This window comes from Zootoca vivipara, chromosome 10 (assembly GCF_965207765.1).
Source record: "Zootoca vivipara chromosome 10, rZooViv2.hap1.1, whole genome shotgun sequence".
In the NCBI taxonomy this organism is placed as follows: Eukaryota; Metazoa; Chordata; class Lepidosauria; order Squamata; family Lacertidae; genus Zootoca; species Zootoca vivipara.
This window is the reverse complement of record NC_142593.1, coordinates 19,723,239-19,744,792: the sequence shown is the minus strand read 5'-3', so window position 1 is coordinate 19,744,792 and position 21,554 is coordinate 19,723,239. Positions and strand designations below refer to the sequence as shown.

The 21,554-nt window shown below is 45.0% G+C and overlaps 1 protein-coding gene across 2 annotated transcripts in view; it reads left to right on the top strand.

The window, feature by feature from the left end:
• Nucleotides 1-709: 709 nt before the first annotated feature.
• The window catches only part of KCNN2 (potassium calcium-activated channel subfamily N member 2), a 94,369-nt gene continuing 73,524 nt past the window's right edge, over nucleotides 710-21,554 (top strand). The window contains exons 1-2 of one of the 2 annotated variants that reach the window (XM_035100160.3): nucleotides 710-1,903; nucleotides 3,581-3,676. In XM_035100160.3, the coding sequence (XP_034956051.3) occupies nucleotides 710-1,903; nucleotides 3,581-3,676 (1,290 nt within the window). The remainder of the gene's footprint in view (nucleotides 1,904-3,580; nucleotides 3,677-21,554) is intronic. The other variant, XM_088652694.1, reaches the window with a different exon arrangement.

Sequence of the window (21,554 nt, the reverse complement as noted above, 5' to 3'; positions counted from 1 at the left end):
GGCAGAAGGCCCCGTCGGGAGCAATCTTAGAAACGTTAGGGAATCCGTAGTCAAATGGAAATCCTCGCCCAGTGCCTTACACGCACGTCACATCCACACGAGCGGAACCACCCCGGGGGACTCCTGTGCTGCACGTCCAGACACAATAAGGCTACCAATAGCCTTATTTTATTTTATTCGGAGCTGGGGGTGTTAACGGATGGGCTGCGAGACCACAGCCACGTTTTTTTTTTCGGGGCGGGGGGCGGTAGAGCGGGTTTCGTTTATAGGGGAAAGCCCTGGTTTCCAGCGCCCTGGAGCAATCCAGATTAAGGGGAGTTTGGAGGAGGGGGTGGGATGGGATGGGGGAGAAATAACCCTTACCTGCCTGAGCAACTCTTGCAGCAGCAGCAGCGGGTGGTGCTGGTGACAGCCCCCCTCCTTCTCCCGCCGGGGTTGCCACTGCAGTGAGTGTCTGGCGATGGCAGGTGGTGGAGGAATCCCCCCGGGCAGGCGGGCGGAGAAGAAGAGGAGGAGGAGGAGGGAAGAGAAGCGCGCGCTCCCGCGGCTGGCACAGCCACCAGCAGCAGAGGCGGCGGCACGCGCAGCTCCTGGGAATCTCTCTTTCTCGCCTCCCCCCCCCGCTCGCGCGCTTTTCTTCTCCTCCTCACGCTGCAACTTGCTTTCTCTCTCTCGCCCCCCAACCCTCCCGCCTTTTCCAGGTGACGTGATGCCCGTTGTTTTGGTGCGCCCGACCAATCGGACTCGGCGCCTGGATTCTACGGGAGCCGCGATGGGCCCGTCGTGGCGGCAACAGGACTCCCCTCTGCCGACCATAACGCATTGCGCAGGGTGCACCACCGCCTGGTCCTCCTGCAGCTTTAACAGCTCTGACATGGAAACACCATTGCAGTTCCAGCCGGGCTTCTGCTCAGAGCAGCAGCAGCAGCAGCGCCCACACCCGCATTGCCAGCAACAGCAGCAGCAGCAGCGCCACGCTCACGACAAGCAGCAACAGCAGCAGCAGCAGAGCAGCCCATGCCTCCAGTGCAACAACTGCTGCGCTGCTCACTACGGCGCTGCGTCGGGCGCGGGAGATAACCTACCGCTGCTGCTCCGCACTTCGTCGCCCCTTTCGGCGGCGGGCGCCTTCCGGGCGCGCTCGTCGACGCCGCTCTCGTGCTCCGCAGCCTCGTCGCGCCCGGGCAGCCAGCTCAACGTGAGCGAGCTGACCCCTTCCAGCCATGCCAGTGCGCCCAGGCAGCCCCACCACTACGCCCAGCCCCAGCCCCACCACCACTCCCACTACTACCAGCCGTGCCATAGCGAGCAGCCGGCGGGAAGCCCCAGCAGCAGCAGCGTCGGCAGCGCAGGCAGCCACAGCCACCCTAACAGCCACCCAGCAGCGTCCCAGCAGCAGCGGCGGGAAAGCAACCCCTTCACGGAAATAGCCATGAGCAGCTGCAGATACAACGGCGGCGTCATGCGTCCTCTCAGCAACCTCAGCTCGTCCCGCAGGAACCTGCACGAGCTCGACTCCGAGTCGCAGCCGCTGCAGCCCCACCAGCCGCCGCCTCCCTCACACGCCAGTCCCAGCGCTTCGGCTGCCGCCGCCGCCTCCTCGGCCAGCGGCGCCGGCCCGGAGATCGTGGTGTCCAAGCCCGAGCACAACAACTCCAACAACTTGGCGCTCTACGGATCCTCAGGCGGCGGCGGCGGCGGCGGCGGCAGTCAGACCAACAGCGGCGGCGGCGGCAGCAAGTCGAGCAAGAAGAAGAACCAGAACATCGGCTACAAGTTGGGACACCGGCGCGCGCTCTTCGAGAAGCGCAAGCGCCTCAGCGACTACGCGCTCATCTTCGGCATGTTCGGCATCGTCGTCATGGTCATCGAGACCGAGCTGTCGTGGGGCGCCTACACCAAGGTACCTGCTGCCCCTCGCATCGCCTGCCTCGCATCCCTGGCCTCGCTGTATTTCCTCTCTGCTTCTCTGTTCCTCTCTCCCCCTTCCTTCCTCCCTCCCTCCCTCCCTCCCTCCCTCTTTCTTTCTTTCTTTCTTTCTTTCTTTCTTTCTTTCTTTCTTTCTTTCTTTCTTTCTTTCTTTCTTTCTTTCTTTCTTTCTTTCTTTCTTTCTTTCTCCTCCGCATTTCCTTTCTTGTTTTGCCCACGTCCATTCCTTTCCTCTCCTTCTTCCCTTTCCCACTTCATTATTTTCCCTCTCCTTTCCACATCTTTTTGTAGCAGTTCGTATTGTCGTATCCAACCCCACTCCATAAGGACACACTGTCTCTGAATTGGGAAAAGTGCGCTCTGTTGCTTAGGAAATGTGGGTTCCCGGCTGAACTGCTTTTGTGTACGTTAAAACTGAGCTACTAAAGCTGTGTGTTAAAACTGAACTATTTTTGTGTAGGTCACCCAAACGCAGTTGTGCTTCACAAGTAATGTGGTTTTCTAATGTCCCACATGCTTACTTAGCCACTAATTTCAATATTGCTTACTTCCTCCAATGGGGCAGGTAACCACTTTGAAATCCCGATCCTGAATACTTACTTGTAGTGGCATTTACTTCCAAGGAAGTCCTTTAGGGATGCAGCCAAGTGCTCTGGTCCTGTAAACTCTGTTACTTGGAAGTTAATCCTACAGACTGCATATCCAGAAATTCCTATTACTATGGCCACAATCTACCTAGGAAATCTGTGGGACTGTTTCAGCCAGAGAGCTGTAGGTATTTCCCATAGCTACTTACACTGGAAAAGAGCCTTCATTTGCCGCTATTTTTGGGAACCTTGCAGCGTGGCTTGGAGTTTGCTTGCTTTTTCCGCAGATGTTTAAAATGCCCATCCATGCATGCTTTGCTGTAGAACAAATGTGTATCGTACATCTGCTACATTGCACAGCATACTATGCAAGGAGTAACAGAGGAACTTGTTAACTTGCACAGCCAATCCATGTTAGCCTAGTAAGATTTTTCCCATAATCATTCTTTATCCATACATTCTGAATGAATGCTGTGTGGATGCTTTCTACACTAAGATGCCCCGCATCTGGTATGCAGGCACTTGCTGCTTGTAGCTCCTGATCTGAGCAGCGACAGCTGTGTGTTAAAACCCTGCCTCTTTGTTACCACACTGCAAAGCTGACGGGGGACAGAAAATCGGATAATGCCTTGATAAGATAATAACTGGAAAAGCCAGCTGTTTAAATGCTTTGCATCAATGGTTTTAGCATCCCTTACAAGATTACTGCCTTTTAGATAGCTTTAATTCCAGAAAGGCTTGCCCAGTGTAGTTAGACCTGCATGTAACATTTTCGGGGGTGAGTTTTTAACTCCCAGTTGTTTTGCTATGCCTTTGAAGGAGTTTATCTCTTCCCAGTACTGTACTGGGTTACTCTGCTAGAACAGTGAGTTTACATTTAGCTCATTAGTTATATATTGTTCTGTGTTGTTGCTTTTTAATGTAAAGATCTATACTTTTTAAGGTGTGTTGTTGTTTTTAAGAGCAAAGTCTTTCTTACAAAACATAGCCTGTATTCCCCTCTGAGATCTTCAAGATGAAGGACATAAAGATCAGTGTAAAAAGCATCTATTTTTCTCTTGCAGGAGTCGCTGTATTCATTAGCCCTAAAATGCCTTATTAGCCTCTCTACAATCATTCTGCTTGGTCTGATTATTGTATACCACGCAAGGGAAATTCAGGTACGTTCCACTTATGATCTGAGGCTTGTTGCTACCTGTGTTTCAAGGACGTTTCTGTGAAACTAAGCAGACTGCATTGATGCATTCTTACTAAAGAGTTAACAGCGCAACGTCTTAGGTGCTACTAGCTATATTGTCACTTCCAATGTCTGAGTACCCTAGTCTGCATGTACTAGATGTGCTTTTCTAGCCCTCAAAGGCAATTTATTAAGGCAAAATGAAGAGCTTTAATGCCTGCCCGTTCTTCTACAACAACTGCATGTTATGCTAATCCATACAGGATCACATGACTAATTGTGGACTCTTCAGTCACCTCCAAATATCAAACCTTGGTGCTGCTGTGCTAGATGCAAAACTCCAGTAATGAACCACAATAATCTTTTTTAAAAATCAGCAAAACACAGTTTTGTTTAAAGGGCCGATGATTAGCTTTTTCTTTAAGTAAAAGTGGTTTGGAAGATCAATCCCTTTCGAGATTTAGATGTTTCTTCCTCTAAGGACATTGTCTCTGAATTGGAAAAAGTGTATTCTGTTGCTTACAAAATGTGTCTTCCTAACTAAATTACTTGTATTTGAGTATCACAGATACAATTGTGTACTTCACAAGTAATGCTGTATGGTTCCCCCTATGTGCACCCTAATGTTGTATGTGCTTACTTGGGAGATTTGCTTATTTGAGTATTCCTTACACCCAAGGAAGTATGCATGGGATGAAAACTATCTCAGTGTAGTAAAACTGTCCTGTGTGAAGGGTACAATGTATTCCTATAGAATGCTGTTCAATTATCACAGAGAACCTCTTATAAATGGAATATCTTTATTCTTATAAATGCAATATCTTTCAAGGACCAAGGCTTTTTCTTTAATTGATGGAGGAAAATACCAGCATGTAATAGGCAGCCGTAATTGTGAAGTGTTTTCGAGCAGTTTCAAACCAAACCATAGATCCTGAAGGTTCTTTCTCAGGTAGCTGTGTGTTGTATGGCTCAAGGTCACAGGATCTGTTTCGCTTAACTTGTACTGTAGCTCTAGTAGAAAGAACATTTACATTAAAAAAAGCATTAACAATATACATATGTACATATCTATTCAGTAGTATGTCCCAATGGGACTTACTCTCAGGTAGGCTTGCATAGGATCACAGTCTTATCAAACCTTCCTCCCAGCTTAGGTTCATATTTCTTAGTACAAACAGTAGAATTGCTTGTGTGAAAGTGAGACAGTATTTTTTTTTTTAAAAAGGAAATCTCTTTCTCCCCCCCTCTTGGAACCCATAACGTATCTACCAATATTTTTTCATGCACACCTCCCCCAGTAAATCTGAGCTAATATGTTTCAAATCACAATAATAGTACATCGTTTTCAGTAATGCAAATAAAATATCCTCTCAGGAGTCATGTGGAGCTTGAAGAAGCTTACTGCTTGTCATAAAAAGATGAATATAATTGTACTAAGCATTTAAAAGGGATAACAGGAATATAGTTTACATTTCTTTAAACAGATGTTTGATTTGTAGCACTTTTGTAAAAAGATCAATCTTTATTTGCAATTAAGTATATGCAAATAAATCAATTCAAATCAATACAGGGCTGTGCACGTCCCCCCCCCCCTGCTTCCCTAGAGCAAATCTCATTGAACACACTGGAACTTACTTCTGAGTAAACATTCAAAGGATTGAGTGGTATATGTTATAAAATCAGCATTGCCTACAACCAGTTAAGTTCTGAACATCAGTGTTCAAATAATTTATTCCTGAGCATTTGAACCCAAGTAAGAGTTTGGCGAGTTATAACCTTACAAATACTTTATGCTAGTGAACACCCCCCCCCCCCGTGATATATTTATGAAAGTGCTGGTAAATGCAATAATTAACCTTTTATTAGAGTTATGTGATTACTTCTAAACTCACTACTTTTTAAAAGTGGTTGTGAATAGCTGATGACAATTTGTTTTACCAGTAGTTGCCATTATTGTTCTTGCCTCTTAAAAGCCTAATTAAATAGTAGTACTCCTTTAAATCTGGCTATTGTAGACAGCAGGGCATCCTTGTGAAATTATTGGTACATTCCAAATCTTCTTCAAATGAAGTCTGGGCTTTTCTTTCTTTCTGACCACAATGACCTCATTACATCCTTTGCATCATTTAGTCTCACCTTGTGAAATATCCACCTGCTCTCTCATGAACAGATGATAGAAAATTAGCACAGCAATAGTCAGTGCCCACAAAATCAGCAGAAACCAGCTATATTTTGGGGTGGATAGTTGTGGGGAAATCATGTATGCAGTGATTTGAGTTCGTTCACTCAATGTATGTAGTTCTGCGTTATAATTTGATGATGTAGTTCTGTGTTATAATTTGTCTATGTTACTTGTGACTATTTAAATGTATTCTGAAAAGAAGTGTAATCCAACATAATATAAGTTAGGAGAAACAACAGACAGGAACATTTTTCTCTAATTATGTTGCAATAAATATTTTAGTTCTGAAGGAAATAGCGTTACATCGTAACCAGGAATATTAGCTTAACAAATGTGTTCTCTCTCCCTCTCTCTTGCTAAGGAATGAAATAAGGGTTCATTTTAGTTCCAGAAAGTGTCATAGGAAACCTTCCAGTACAAATAATTTCCTTGGGCTTTCCAGTATCATACTTCCCAGATATCTTAGTGATAGAAAGTTCAAACACTTGTATAGTGTTGTTTTTCTAAGCCTTGGCAGTGGCTATTTTTAGTTCTGGTATAAAAGCTTTTAGATAGCATATAAATCTACATCAGTAGGCAGCCTGACTTCACTATTTTCTTTTGAGGGCGTAGGGAAGAGTTTCACTATATATTATTAAAACTCAATTTCTATGGAAAGAAAGAAAAATCACCAGCTCTGTACACAGTACAGGCTTTCACCTTCAGCACTGTGGACAGCTCTTGGCATCAGATGTTTTGCTAATACTTGTTTATGCAATTTAACATCTTTCGCCCTGAAAGTAAATGTGTGCGTGAGCATATAGAAAAGAGAATATGCACTGTGATTCAAAGTATTTCTGGAAATCCAGTGTCAGATGAATTTTGAAATTTAGTTAAAAGACATTTTTGAATAGAGATGAATGGCTTATTTATTTTTATGATGTACATACATGCTGTTAAAATATGCTATATTCGCTGTTTGCATAATCTGGTGAAACACAAAGGAAAAAGGATGTGAACAGCTTGTAAGAGAGAAGGTATCAAACCCCGCAGTCTTGTAGAGGGTATTCAAAGGTGATGACCACTCACTTGGAAATCTTCATAGTATTGTATTTGGCCAGTTCAGTTCCAAAGATTTTGCAACCCTTGGAAACTGACATCTGTGCTAAGCCTAATCTTCATTCTAAGTCCATTAGGAAAACAAATTAATGTTTCTGCTCCAATAAGTGTGCATAGAATTTTGGCATTTGACAGAGATCTGCCTTCTAAATAGCATTTCTATCAAAATGTGATACTTGTGCAAAGTCATTTTGCTTTAGAACGGAGCACAATTACAATACTCATATCATTTTAGAATTATTTTAAATATAAAGTTTTTACAGATGTTTACTGAGGCACACATTGCATAATATGAAGATCGTGCTTCAGGCCAATAGAGGGAGGTATGCTTTTTCCTACAATAATGATGGTAAAGCACATGCTGACTGGAAAGAAAATCCTAACACAGAACCAATGCCTTTTTGAGTGTAAATTAAGAATTTCATTTTTTGTAGGGGAGCTTTTGTGAAGAATATCATTTCCCCAGGTGCAGGTGTTTTAGATCTGTATCATTCTTCGGATGGGACAGCCGAAGTGTGCAGAAAAATACATACTAGATGATGGTGGGCTGTCAGTTACTGATTGATATCAACCTTTTCAAGAAATACGAAATTTAAGTTTGGATTGACTATTTCTCATTCACTTGGTAGTTAAGTGCTATTTGTTTCACTCGGACTGACTCCCAAGGAAGTTTGCGTAGAATTTCAATTCTAACCCAATTAACCTGGGAATGAACCCCATTGAATTCAATAGGACTTACTACTGAGTGGCAGGATTGCACTGTAGTACAGTGCTTGGGTTACAAATGCTTCAGGTTACAAACGCTTCAGGTTACAAATGCTTCAGGTTACAAACTCCGCTAACCCAGAAATAGTACCTCAGGTTAAGAACTTTGCTTCAGGATGAGAACAGAAATTGTGCTCTGTCGGCGCGGCGGCAGCTAAAGTGGTGCTTCAGGTTAAGAACAGTTTCAGGTTAAGAATGGACCTCCAGAACAAATTAAGTTCTTAACCAGAGGTACCACTGTATTCATTTGCACATTAATATGCACATTAGGTGACTGTGTAATGTTCTCAGATGCATAGACCCTTATGTTGTTTTGTATAAAACAAACTCTGTGTGTGTGGTGGACTGCCTGATTATAACAGCATACTCCTGAATCTTTTCCTGTAATGTATTTTACACTGGATAAAATTACACAGAAGATAACATATACAGTTATTTTTCCTATTTCTTATGTTTTCATGAGCTTTTTAAGGTGTATTCCAAAATGAGCATGTTAAGTCACCCAGCCCCATGCTCTTTGTACATCCATTTTCTTTTGTAGAACCTCATAAACACCGGGCTGTACTTAAAATAGTTCTTACAACAAATAATGATGTTAAATAGCTGTCCTCCTGCTTCAGTGAATGGTCTGTGTACCCAGAGTTTGGTATAGTGTGGAGAATACAAATTAAAGCTTAAGCCTAACACTCAGACTGAAGACCTAGGTCAGGGGTAAGCAAACCGTTTCAGCAGGGGACTGGTCCACTGTCCCTCAGACCTTGTGGGGTGCTGGACTATGATTTTTTTGGGGGGGGGAGAACAAATTCCTATGCCCCACAAATAACCCAGAGATGCATTTTGAATAAAAGCACACATTCTACTCATGTAAAAACACTCTGATTTCTGGACAGTCCGCAGGCCGGATTTAGAAGGCGATTGGGCTGGATCCGGCCCCCGGGCCTTAGTTTGCCTACCCATGACCTAGGTTTCTGTTTTATCAAGAGTGAACTATTATATTTTATTTTTGGGCATCGGGCCAACCTTGAGGCAAACACCACCAAGCAAGATCCAAGCAAGTACACACCTATGAGGACTTATATGCAAGTAACAATCTGGATATTCACATTGATGTTTTTTGCATTGATCAGGATTCCTGAATTTGTGTGTCATAGCAGTGTTATTATTATTAATGCCTATGTGTGATGCATCTCCAGTGGTTTTTAACTGTTTCATGTGACACTATCCCTCCCTCATATTTTATATATCCAAGTTGCATCATGTTGTGTCTTGCAAGTCATTGGAAATAAACACAGTGAGATAAAGACAGTGAAATCTGCCATCAGATTTACGTATCACATTGTTTTAGAACTTAATGGATGCTTAGAGAGAGAAATCCTGAAAGGGGAGGTCTGCAGACCTCATGCTTGGCAGGAATTAGGCACTTGTAGGTCATCAGGGGTCACTAACATCAGGGGCAGGGGGTGCGGTCTGCCTAGGGTACATCATGAGGGGGTGTGTGACAAAATGCCGGCTGAACTCGACGCTGCCTGTGTAGTGGAACCGAGTGGGGTTGAGTGTGTGTGTGTCTGTGTGGCCATGGTCAAAGATGTGCTGCTCACGGGGCAAGGCAGGGTCCTTCTGGGGCTGACGTGGGACTCCCGAGAAGCGCACAGAGGTGGGAGAGGCTGTGGCTGCCTGCTTTCGCCTTTCATTTAAGGGCCAAGGTGCGCTGTTGGGGGGGGGAGAAGAAGCGCCTAGGAGAGCTCCGCAGCCCAGCTAGTTTTTTTGGGGGGGAGAGATCACGCGCTGGTGTAGGGGTGGAGGGGAGAGGAGGAAGGTGAGAAGGAGCCATGTCTCTAACGAGGCAAGGCGGGATCAGGACGAGCAACAGCATTGCCTGCGCAGCTTTCTTTGACGGGGTGGAGGGAGGGAGGGGAGAAGGTGGGATCTGCATCAGGATCACCTGTGCGGTTCTCTTTGACAGATTTCAATTTCAATGTGTGTGTGTGTGTGTGTGACAAAAAAAATTCCACCCCAGCTACCACCTGACCTTGCTATGCCACTGACTAACATCACACACATAGTTGCATGGGCGGAGGCTTTCCTTGGTGTCCACCCCAACCCCCCCCCCCACAGACACAAAATAGGCTTGGAAGTAGCATTCAATTGTAGCCAATATAATAGGCTTTCAGTATGTGGTTAGTGTTGGTGCTGCCAACAGTTCATCTGGTTTGGAAATGGGCCCATGGCTCCAAAAAGGTTGGCAGGGAAAGAGCACTTAAATAAAGGAGAGCAGCCACAACAGAGGGGCAAAATCTAGCACACTTTAGCATTAGATGCTATTGCCTCATAAGCATTTCTGCCCATAAATCCCACAGATAAGAAATTACACAGTCTCTTCTCTTTAATATTACTGTCGCTGAATTTATACTAGGAGCCTTTGTTCTTGAGGGGTTTGATGGTGACCGTTATTCCCAAGGCAAGCTTAATTCACATATAAAACAATTATGTTTAAAGGATCAAGGTATATTCAGTCCCTTACATTTGCATCCCTTTTACTTATGTCTGCAGTGCTCCATCAGCTTCAATGAAAATGTCACATTTAGGTTATTACAGCTATAGTTCTGCTAATGACACATCAGAAACCAGGTTTTAGTTTCCCTCCCTAAGGGTTCTGACTCTGTGAATGAAAATGTTGTTTTTTGAAAATCCGGATTTGCTCAGCCCTCCTGTTATCTTCCTTTGATGTTGTCCCCTGAATCAATTGCCTACCCACACACCCCATTCTATTTATTGCACTGCCAGTTGTATCCATCCTTCTAGGAATTTGAGACACCCTGTGTTAGATGAAGAACCAAAAAAACCTTGCATATAGGTGGTTACAATTGTAAATAACATTGAAACAGATCTAGAATGGGTTGATTTCAGTGCCATTGACTTCTGTAGATTTGTTAATTCAAATTTTCCCTGTGCAAAATTACATACAGTAAAACTTGCTGTGAAGAGAGACTTAGGTTTCTTGATTCCTTGCTTTGCATGTTCCCATGGACCCACTTTTAAATAGCAGGTAGTTTCTGCACAAGATGTTGTCATCAGATGATACAGACTGTTTTATTCTCTTATGGATTTTAGTTTTAATTGTAGAATATTTAGGGCGTGGACACAATAGGGAGAATGGTGCTGACTCCCTCCCCGCCTGCAACTTCCCTTGCGGTCTCATTTTGTGAGAGTTTCCAGCAGTTTCCGAGAGCTTCCGGGGGGGGGGGAGATAAATGATGGAAGGGTTAATCTCCCTTGCCGTGGCTTGTTCTCTTCAAATTGTCAGCTCTTAATGCTGTTTTGCAGCGAAGAAATGGATTGCAATTTCTCAATAGTGTAATGCTGAGCTAAAGGGTATGGTTTAGTCCACAGTAAGGGAGATAAGTGGTGTTAATATGAAAATAATAATCCCTGTGCAAGACACAGCACAGACTACTCATCCTTCTTTAAAGGTTTCCCTTACTTTAGCCACTCACTTTATCTTTCTGCTTTCATCCCCTGACACTGCATTGCCTGTAACATTTGCTCCACCAGGTTTGCAACCGTCAGCAGTCTCAGGCTTTCTTGCTCTCTCAAGTGGTTTCTCTTGTTGTCCCATTATTCCTGGAATAATATTCTAGTCTCCCTCCTACAATATCTAAGGCAGAAATCCTAAACCCTTATCTGGATGCCTCCACCAGTGGGTTGGGTAGAGGGCTTTGCTTCTACAGAGGACCCACTGCAGTTGCAGAGTATGGTGGAAGGTAACAAAATGGGGTGTTCTGTGTTTGTGTGTGGCCAAGTGGAGATAGCCAAGAATCTAACACCCACAAAGGGGCATGATTTGTACCTCTTGGTCTGGCCTAAAAGCTCGTGCAGCAAAAAGCACATGGATTTTACTCCCTTCCATTCTGTCCTGGCTGGTGTGTGAGGAACATAGGTTCAGTTGTGGTGGTGGCAGCTCCACAACCTTTTTGTATCCCACTTCTCTCCAACCAGTGTTAGGATTTTGTCACAGTGGTCGGAGCGGGCTACTTCAGAGTAACGACTCTACACAGCTCTGCATTTTATTCTTTTATTGGTGCTGCGTATTTACAGTGCTGAAGTCATTGCTATTTACACGGAGCTATGTGTTCAGTCGGGTTCAGAACCTCCGAATGGCTTTTGGCGCGTCTTTCTCCAACACAAAAGCCTGGGTAGCCTCTTTCCCCTCCTCTTTCTGCGCAATTCCGGAGTTGGGGGGATGGGTCTCCCCCCCTTATTTGCCCCTTCCTGTCCCACCTGGGACCCTGGCTCCGCTACCTTGCCTGAGCCTCGGACACGACTTCCTGCTTCCCCACTGGAATCGGAACTCTCTCTGCTTTCCCCTGTGCTCGGGGATGGGCTTGAACTCAGGAGGGGAGGGAATTCACGATATCCCTTGTCCCTCACATCCACCCCCCTCCCAAGCTCCCCTTCTCCCCTCCCCAGGTCCCCCCCCAGGTGTCGGTGACGACTGGAAGCCTAAGAACTCAGTACTTTCCGAGCCCGTTGGTGTGAACACCTCCCCCCAGTCCTGCGAGCCCCCCCTTCCGCCTGGGAGGACTGGAATCCCAAAAAGTCCGTGGCGTCAGAGCTGGTGGGGGTAAAAATGTGCTGCCAGTCTGCTTCTTCCTCTGACTGGGTGGATCTCGGCGACGCCCATACTTCTTCCTCTGGTTCCTCAAACTCCGCTTCCCATCCCCATGGTGAACTGCTCTCCAGTACTTCCTCCCCCTCCCCCTCCCTTTCCATGTGCCAGGGCTTGGGTCTGTGGGGAAAGAGGGCGTGAAATTCTTCCACCAAGAATTCCTCCTGTATCTGAGTGGCTGGGACCCATTGATTCTGTGACGGTGGAGCATCCTCCCATGCCATGAGGTACTCCAGGCCCCCCACCCCCCTCCGTGAATCAAGGATGGCCGTGGCCTCATTGAGTTGCTCCCTGCCTTCCCTCTCCCCCCCTCCCTCGGGGGTTTGTTCGCTGTCTCGGAGCCTGCTGCTTTCCCTGTACGGCGACAGCAGCGATCTATGAAACACTGGATGCACCCTCATGTTCTCTGGTAGTGCCAATCTGAAGGCCACCGGATTGACCTGTTGCGTGACCGTGAAGGGGCCCAGCCGTCTGGGCGCCAGCTTTTTGCACCTCCCTCTAACGGGAAGGCCCTCCGAGGACAACCAAACCTTGTCCCCCACCCTGATGACCTCCCCTTGTCGCCTGTGGCGATCTGCCCCCTTCTTGTACGCTTCCTTGGCCCTCTCCAAGTGTTCTCGGAGCTGCTGGTGCACCGTCTCCAGTTCCTCTGCCCAATCCTCTGCCAGTGGGCCCTCCTCCTCCTCCTCCCCCTCCCTCTCCGGGAAAGATCTGAGGTCGCGCCCATAATTGGCCTTAAAGGGCGACACCCCTGTGGAGACGTGCACTGCATTATTGTAGGCAAATTCCGCCAGTGGCAGGCGATCCACCCAGTCCGTTTGTCTCTGGCTGACGTAGCATCTCAGGTACTGCTGCAGAATGGCGTTGACCCTCTCCGCCTGCCCGTTGGTCTGCGGGTGTCTAGCCGTCGATAAGCTGACCTCCACCTGCAGGAGGTTCATGAGCCTCCTCCAGAACCTGGAAACAAATTGGCGGCCACGATCCGAAATAACCCTTAAAGGTAATCCATGCAGTCTGAATACGTGGTCAACAAACAGTTTGGCTGTCTCTTCTGCAGAGACCGCCCTGGCACACGGTATAAAGTGGCACATTTTGGACATAAGGTCCACCACCACCAACACTGCTGTCTTGCCCCTGGACGCGGGCAGGTCCGTGATGAAGTCCATGGACACCACTTCCCACGGCCTGTGTGGTGTGGCTAAGGGCTCCAGCAATCCTGCTGGGGCTGCTCTGACTACCTTTGCCCGCTGGCAGGTGTCACAGCCCCTTACATAGTCTCTAACATCTTCCCGCACCCCTGGCCACCAGAAGTGTCTCATGACTAGGTGAGCGGTTTTGTCCCTTCCAAAATGACCCGCTGTTGGGTTGTCGTGCATCTGCTTGAGGACCTTACGTCTAAGCTGGGTGGTGGGCAGGTACAGTGCCCCCTTGTAGAAAAGCAGCCCCCTGCGTTCTGCAAAGTCTTTTGCCTGCTCCCTCCCCCCTCTCAGCTCTCTGAAGATGCGGGTGGCAAACTCATCAGCTGCTGTTAGTGCTGTGAGTTCTGCCTGGCTCACCACTGCTGCTCCGCAGGACCATGCTGATGGGGGGAAAATGTGCCTGGGTGCTGGTGGCAACTCCTGCTCCATGTACTCTGGTTTGCGGGAGAGGGCATCCGCCCTGACATTCTGCTCCCCCGGGATGTAGTGGATGGAGAAGTTGAAGTTCGAGAAGAACTCTGCCCACCGTATCTGCCGCTGGTTGAGCACCCTGGCTGTTCTCCAGAACTCCAAGTTCTTGTGGTCTGTGCACACCTGGATGGGGTGCTTGGCGCCCACCAGGAAGTGTCTCCAGTGCTGGAAAGCAGCGTGGATCGCAAGAAGTTCCCTATCAAACACCGTGTAGTTGCGCTCCGGCTGGGTCAACTTCCTGGAGAAGAAGGCACAAGGTCTCCACTCTCTGTTGGCGTCCAGTTGCAACAGGATCGCTCCCAAAGCCCTGTCTGAAGCGTCTGTTTCCACGCGTAGGGGCGCATCCTGCACCACGTGGAACAGGTTTTGGTCTGAAGCGAACACCCTCTTGAGGCTTTCGAACGCTGCTTGCGCCTCTGGTGTCCACCTGAACTTCTGCTTGCCTCTCAGGCAGTCCGTGATGGGAGCCGTAACACGCGAGAAGTTCTTGATGAATTTCCTGTAGAAGTTAGCGAAGCCTAGGAGGCGTTGGGCATCTTTGCGCGTCCTGGGGCTGTGCCAGTCCAGGATGGCCTGCACCTTGTCCTTGTCCATCGCCAGCCCCTTGTCTGACAGTTTGTAGCCCAGGAAGTCTACTTCCCTGGTGTGAAACTTGCACTTCTCCAGCTTCACATACAGGTGGTTCTCCTTCAGGCGCTGCAACACCTCCCTGACATCCTTCACATGTTGCACTGGGTCATTGGAATAGATAAGGATGTCATCCAGGAAGACCAAGCAGTTCTTGAAGAGGAGGGACCCCAGGACGTGGTGCATGAAGGCCTGGAAGCATGCTGAGCCCCCTTGCAACCCGAAGGGCATCACCAGATATTCAAAAGAGCCCAGAGGCGTGAACATCGTGGTTTTCCACTCATCGCCTTCCCGGATCCTGATCAAGTTGTACGCCCCCCTCAGGTCTAGCTTGGTGAAAATCTTGCCCCTGCGTGCCGCTGTCAGGAGATCGTCCACTCTGGGCATGGGGAAAGCCACTGGCTCTGTCACTGAATTGAGCCGTCTAAAATCCACCACAAGACGGCGCTGTTGCGTGTCTTTCTTGTCCACCCAGAAGACCGGGTAGACCCATCCTCTTTCCCCTCCTCTTTCTGCGCAATTCCGGAGTTGGGGGGATGGGTCTCCCCCCCTTATTTGCCCCTTCCTGTCCCACCTGGGACCCTGGCTCCGCTACCTTGCCTGAGCCTCGGACACGACTTCCTGCTTCCCCACTGGAATCGGAACTCTCTCTGCTTTCCCCTGTGCTCGGGGATGGGCTTGAACTCAGGAGGGGAGGGACTTCACGATATCCCTTGTCCCTCACAGATTTGTTTAACCGAGCAAATACAAACGCTTGGAGTTTTTGCTCTTCTGTTCATGGATAGAGTTCAGCTCATTGAAGAGGTCTTTAAGCAAGCTAATCCTTTCTGTATTTTGTAATGGTTTAATGCTCCTATAGCACACCACCATCTTTTAAAAATGATTTGGTGGTTCAGAAGTATTATTATAAATAAAATAAATACTGGTACATGGAAAGATCAACTGATCACATAATGGTGATTTAGGATACAAGTCATATTCTTCTCCTGTTTGTATCAAAACTAGAGAATAAGCTAGATAACTTTTCAACTCTGCAAATTGAACTTCTCACCATTGGAAAATTGCTATTGCATTGGCAGATTTATTAAGAAACATAAATGTCCTTTTATAGAATAGCTTGTTTACTCAGAAACAATAGCTGTGTTAAAACAGACAATAAACAGTTGTTTATTATTATAAAACAGACAATAAACAGTTGTTTATTATTATAAAACAGACAATAAACAGTTGTTTATTATTATAAAACAGACAATAAACAGTTGTTTATTATAAGTTGTTTTCAAGTTATTGTTAGCAGCAGATGTTTTGAAGATTTATATTTATGTCACATTTGTAAAACCTTATACAATAGGATTGCTAGAAGAAAGGTATCATTTGAATTTTACCATTCTATAAAAGTTCTGGAGTTTGTCATCGTTGGTTACCACAAAAGCAGACAAAGCCACACCCAGCTTCTGTATATATTTTTGAATTGTGAATGTAGAACAGACTGAGGTTTTATTTTTAGTTTATTTAACAACCATTTTGGGGGATGAGACTTTCTTTCTTTGTAGAACGTGCCTCTTGTTTAAAATAAACAGATTATTTAGCTGAATGGTATTTTGCATGTCATCAAATCTGGTGTGCTAAAAGATTAGCAGTTATGTTGGCAAACTTCAAATATTGTGAAATATATGAGCAGAACAGAATACAATTATTCATTGCATCACTTGAGAACAGGACAAGAAGGAATAGGCTTAATTTACAGGAAGTTATATTTTGGGTGGCGCTGTGGGTTAAACCACTGAGCCTAGGGCTTGCTGATCAGAAGGTCAGCTGTTCGAATCCCCGTGATGGGGTGAGCTCCTATTGCTCGGTCCCAGCTCCTGCCAACCTAGCAGTTCGAAAGCACCTCAAAGTGCAAGTAGATAAATAGGTACCGCTATTATAGGTACCTATAATAAATAGGTAACTACAGCGGGAAGGTAAACGGCGTTTCCGTGTGCTGCTCTGGTTCGCCAGAAGCAGCTTTGTCATGCTGGCCACATGACCTGGAAGCTGTACGCTGGCTCCCTCGGCCAATAAAGCGAGATGAGCACTGCAATCCCAGAGTCGGTCACAACTGGACCTAATGGTCAGGGGTCCCTTTACCTTTTATATTTTGGGTGGGTTTTTTAAAAATATCATGTAAGAGCAGTTAAGGAGTGAAATAGGTTGCTTAGTGGGGTTATAGAATTTCCTTCCTTGCAGATTTTCAAAAAAAAATTGGACAGGCCCTTGTTTGGATTTGTAGTGTAACAAATACTGCCAAAAGGGACTTCATATTTGGTCAGATGGACTGCCAAAGATCTTGAACTGAAACATATAAAACACAACTTTGATATCAGAATAATTTGGCATGTTTAAATTACAAATTGCAAAGCTTGAATATTAAATCCCACCTTTCAGCAGATTGCTGTAATATTTAAAATTGGCAGAATGAGGCAGGCAGGCATTTTTTGCGAAAATAAACCTTTTACATGCCTTGGGCTATTTTCAACTTGCTTGCCTTCTGATTGTCCATGATAGCCCATTATTGTCCAAGATGGTAGATGTTGGTTTACATATAGAAGTAGTTTAGATTGTTACAACAACCCAAGTCCTACACAGCCTAACATATACACCAGTGGGATTTTTCTTGCTAGAACACATGACAGTATATGAAAATATTCTACATTGCATGATCGAAACAAAATAAAAAAATTCCTTCCAGCAGCACCTTAAAGACCAACTAAGTTTTTTTTATTTTGGTATGAGCTTTCGTGTGCATGCACACTTCTTCAAATAAGGGGAATTCTATATTAAGGACCAGGGAAAGCCTAGGCAAGAAGATATATCATTACAATATGTTTGAAGCAACTGGTGGATGAATGGAAGAGGGAAGGGCATTCTAAGGTTCGCAGGCACTGGCAGAAAAATGCCTCTTTTGGGGTCACTGCCCTGGTGATATTCAATCATCTCTAACTACTATCTGTCTCCTGAAGGGTAGCTGGGTTAGTTTCTTTTAGCAAAACAACAAACAGTTCTGTGGCACCTTAAATACTTTATTATCCCTTTGGGCACACATTTTATTATGCCATAATAAATTTGTTAGGGTTAGGGGGGTATCCAATTAGTGCCCCCTAACACTGCTGTGTCAGCAGCAGGCACCCAGTCTTTGACGTTTTGCCAATTTCCGCTCCCACAGATTTGCAGTGTGTTGGTGGGGACTGCTGGGCAGGGGTAGATGGCAAATATTGCCTTCCTCTTCCATGAGCAGATGGATCAGAAGTCTTTGCCCTTGTGCAAGGGCAGCAGTTGGATATTTCCCTTAGTGTTTGAGGTGTCACAATATTTTTATTTTTATATCAGTAGCTTACCTAACCACCACACTTCCCTGTATACAAGCATGCTAGATAGATATAGATAGATAGATAGATGATAGATAGATAGATAGATAGATAGATAGATAGATAGATAGATAGATAGATAGAAGGATAGCAGAACCAGACAAAACCATTACAAGCATGCTAGTTTCCCTAACAGCCTTAGCAAAGATTACATGTTGGAAAGTAAACACTTTTTCTTATTTCCTCAGACATCTAATATAATAAAGGTTGCATTCAAAGCAAGTATACTTCTAGACTAGTCTGTCACTGTGTGACAGAAGAGATTTTCTTAAGCTGGGAGGCAGGAGAAAGAAAACAGAGGCATGGGATGGGATGGAACCCAGTGCAGGAACAAATGCAGAAAATATGTAACGATCAACACACATCAGCCACAATAGAGACAGAAAAAAAATATTGCTGTGCTGGATGGGTCAGAAGACAGCATGCCATTTAGAAAAGGATTTCAAAAATGTGGATCTACATGAACAAATGGCAAAAGTAGTCCTGAGTTTTGTTCTGCAGAAAGCGGCAGTTGCAAGTACAGTTTTTGTATGTGGCTCAAAGCTATTTTTTTTTATAAAAAAAACAGTAAATCCATTCAGTGACAGCACACTCTGCAGACGTAATCTGATCTCAGTGCGTCTTCCATCACCTCAGTGCCATATTCTGATATCTCTGAGAATTAGTATTATTTCCTAGTTTAAGATAAATAGTTTAGTTCTCAACAGCAATGGAGAAAAATCTGTAGTGTCATCTCAAAGCACACTAGGCTGTACCTATAATTGAGCTGAGCTGTAAGCTTCTTAAATGGCTCTGAACACTCTTGGCATACTATACATGGTTGGTGCGGCTGAGGAACAGATCAGCAGAAAGGGGCATCTGTATGATGCTATTTGCCCTTTGTCCTTAAATCAGTGGGTTAACGTAGAATAATACCTGCTTTCTCTGCTTGCTCACCTTACAGAAGGCTTCAAATGTTGAAACTTGAGGAGTTTCATCCAACTACATTGTTTACTCCAACTTCATGAAGCCCTGGGCTTGTATTGAATTATAATTGGATTACCTGTGACATGCAGTGTGATATTAAATATTAAAATGAAGAAATATTAAGATTGTAATGCATGGGTTTCCTCTGGCAACTTGTGCATGGAACCAACATGAGTAAAGCCCAGTCTGGTCTATTTAGCAAGTATCTATAACTTTCAAACAGCCAAACAGGGGTCCCACCAGAATTTTATAGGCCCAGTACGCAGTATATTGCTTGGAACCTCTTCTACACTTGCAGAAGAAGACAATAAGTTGCATAAAATTTGCATACTCTTTGTGATATGCACCTTTGTGCCATGTCTTGCAGGTGGCAGAGAGGGCTCAGAAGTAAACAGGGACCACACACAAGTAATAATATGATGATAGACAAAATGCCTACAGGTAAAGCTTTTCCCCTAACTGTATTTCCATTCTAGAAATGCCTTACCCTGTTTAATTTCTGCCTGTCACAGGGCTGTCAAGGTCAAGGAGCCCTGCTCTCCCCTTAAGCCTTGCAAATGAAACATTTGTGGAATTTGATAGTACATTTTTATAAAAAAATGCTTACATTGAACATCTGTAACTGTATAAATGTAGTGTAACATTGACAGACAAAACGAGTTGATGAAGAGTTAGATAAGAAAACACACGCAAAGCTAGGAAAGCAGGCATCCCCCTCCCACTTGATAGTTAGATTCTACTCCTGATATTTAACAGCAAAAGGCAGCCACAAATCAGTTTGCCAGGGTTGATAAACAACAAAAATACTCTGACTTTGCAGTTTCACATTTTGAACTTAATGTACTCATCATTGTTTTGCTCACTTATTGCCTTGGATCAATTGCAAATTCTCAGCCGCAAAAGGAGATTTTATATTGTAGATGCCAAATTTGGCTTCCTTTAATCAGAGAGATGCATCTTTGTACTATAATGGGCCATGTTTTGAGGTTCTTATTTGCAAATTAGTATAGCTCCAAGATTTCAACCAATCTTAATTTGGCCGGATTACTGCACTCCTGTACCCACTTTAATTTAGGTTGGAATAAGCTCCATTAGTAAGGGACATGGGTGGCGTTGTGGTCTAAACCACAGAGCCTAGGGCTTGCCGATCAGAAGGTTGGCGGTTTGAATCCCCGCGGCGGGGTGAGCTCCCGTTGCTCGGTCCCTGCTCCTGCCAACCTAGCAGTTCGAAAGCATGTCAACTGCAAGTAGATAAATAGGTAGCGCTCCGGCGGGAAGTTAAATGGAGTTTCCATGCGCTGCTCTGGTTCGCCAGAAGCGGCTTTGTCATGCTGGCCACATGACCTGGAAGCTGTATGCTGGCTCCCTCGGCCAGTAAAGCGAGATGAGCGCTGCGACCCCAGAGTCGTCTGCGACTGGACCTAATGGTCAGGGGTCCCTTTACCCTTTACCTTTAAGATCCATTAAGCATAAAGTTACTCACTTCTGAATATACATGTACACCATTCTATTATAAGTTAGCTAGGCAGTGAATTCTTTAAAAACGAAACGAAAGTTCAGAATTCAGTTGCTCTGCTTTATGCTGGGCCACTACTCTTTGTACCCATTTCTCTTCCACCCTGGAGCCAAAATTGTCCTATCCAGCATATAAGCTTCTGATAACTCTTTAAAATATTGGCAACATAAATGATCTATGATGGCAAATATTTCTTAATGATGATTCTGTTAAGATACACTCATATGGTTCCCTATGCAAAATGGTTCTATATCATAATAGAAAAATGAGAACCTGTCTTCTCCAGGGGGAGAATTGCATTATAGAAAGATATTGTATTGAAAGTATTTTTTTTTAAAAAAAAGTCATTTCACTAGAGGGATAAATGACCTGAAAAGAAAACAAGTGGCAGGGGTTTATCAGTTCAGTTTCTACAACATCCAGGCTTTAGGGGCAAGCATTCAATGAGGAGAATGCCAGACATTTCTCCTGTCTGGAAAGCCTATGAGCGTACATTAACAGCATCTCTCCATTAAATTAACCCACTCCGTTTTTAACAACTGATTTGCAGTGGAACCTCAGCATGCGCAGGTACCCATTTATATAGACAACACCACATCATGGGAACTCACTGACAATGGATATAACCAATGGCGATTCCTACAATCAGAATGGATAGGTAATTGCAGAAATGGCTGACTGCACCATCTGTGGTCATGCAAGTGCATGCTTATGGACAGTAGATTGGTTGCACAGAGATCAGAATGTTTTCTGTAAACTGTATTCTTTCTTTTTTTAATTGTTTTTATTTCTGTTTCATTCATAAATTACAAAAAATGTTTTTTTTACATATCATCAAAAGGTTCATTCATTCTATACATCAAAAATAAAAATAAATAAAAATACGGTACATTACTTTATACCAAAATAATTAGAGAGACCCCACCCAACCCTTCACACACACACCCTCCACCCTGTGTTGACT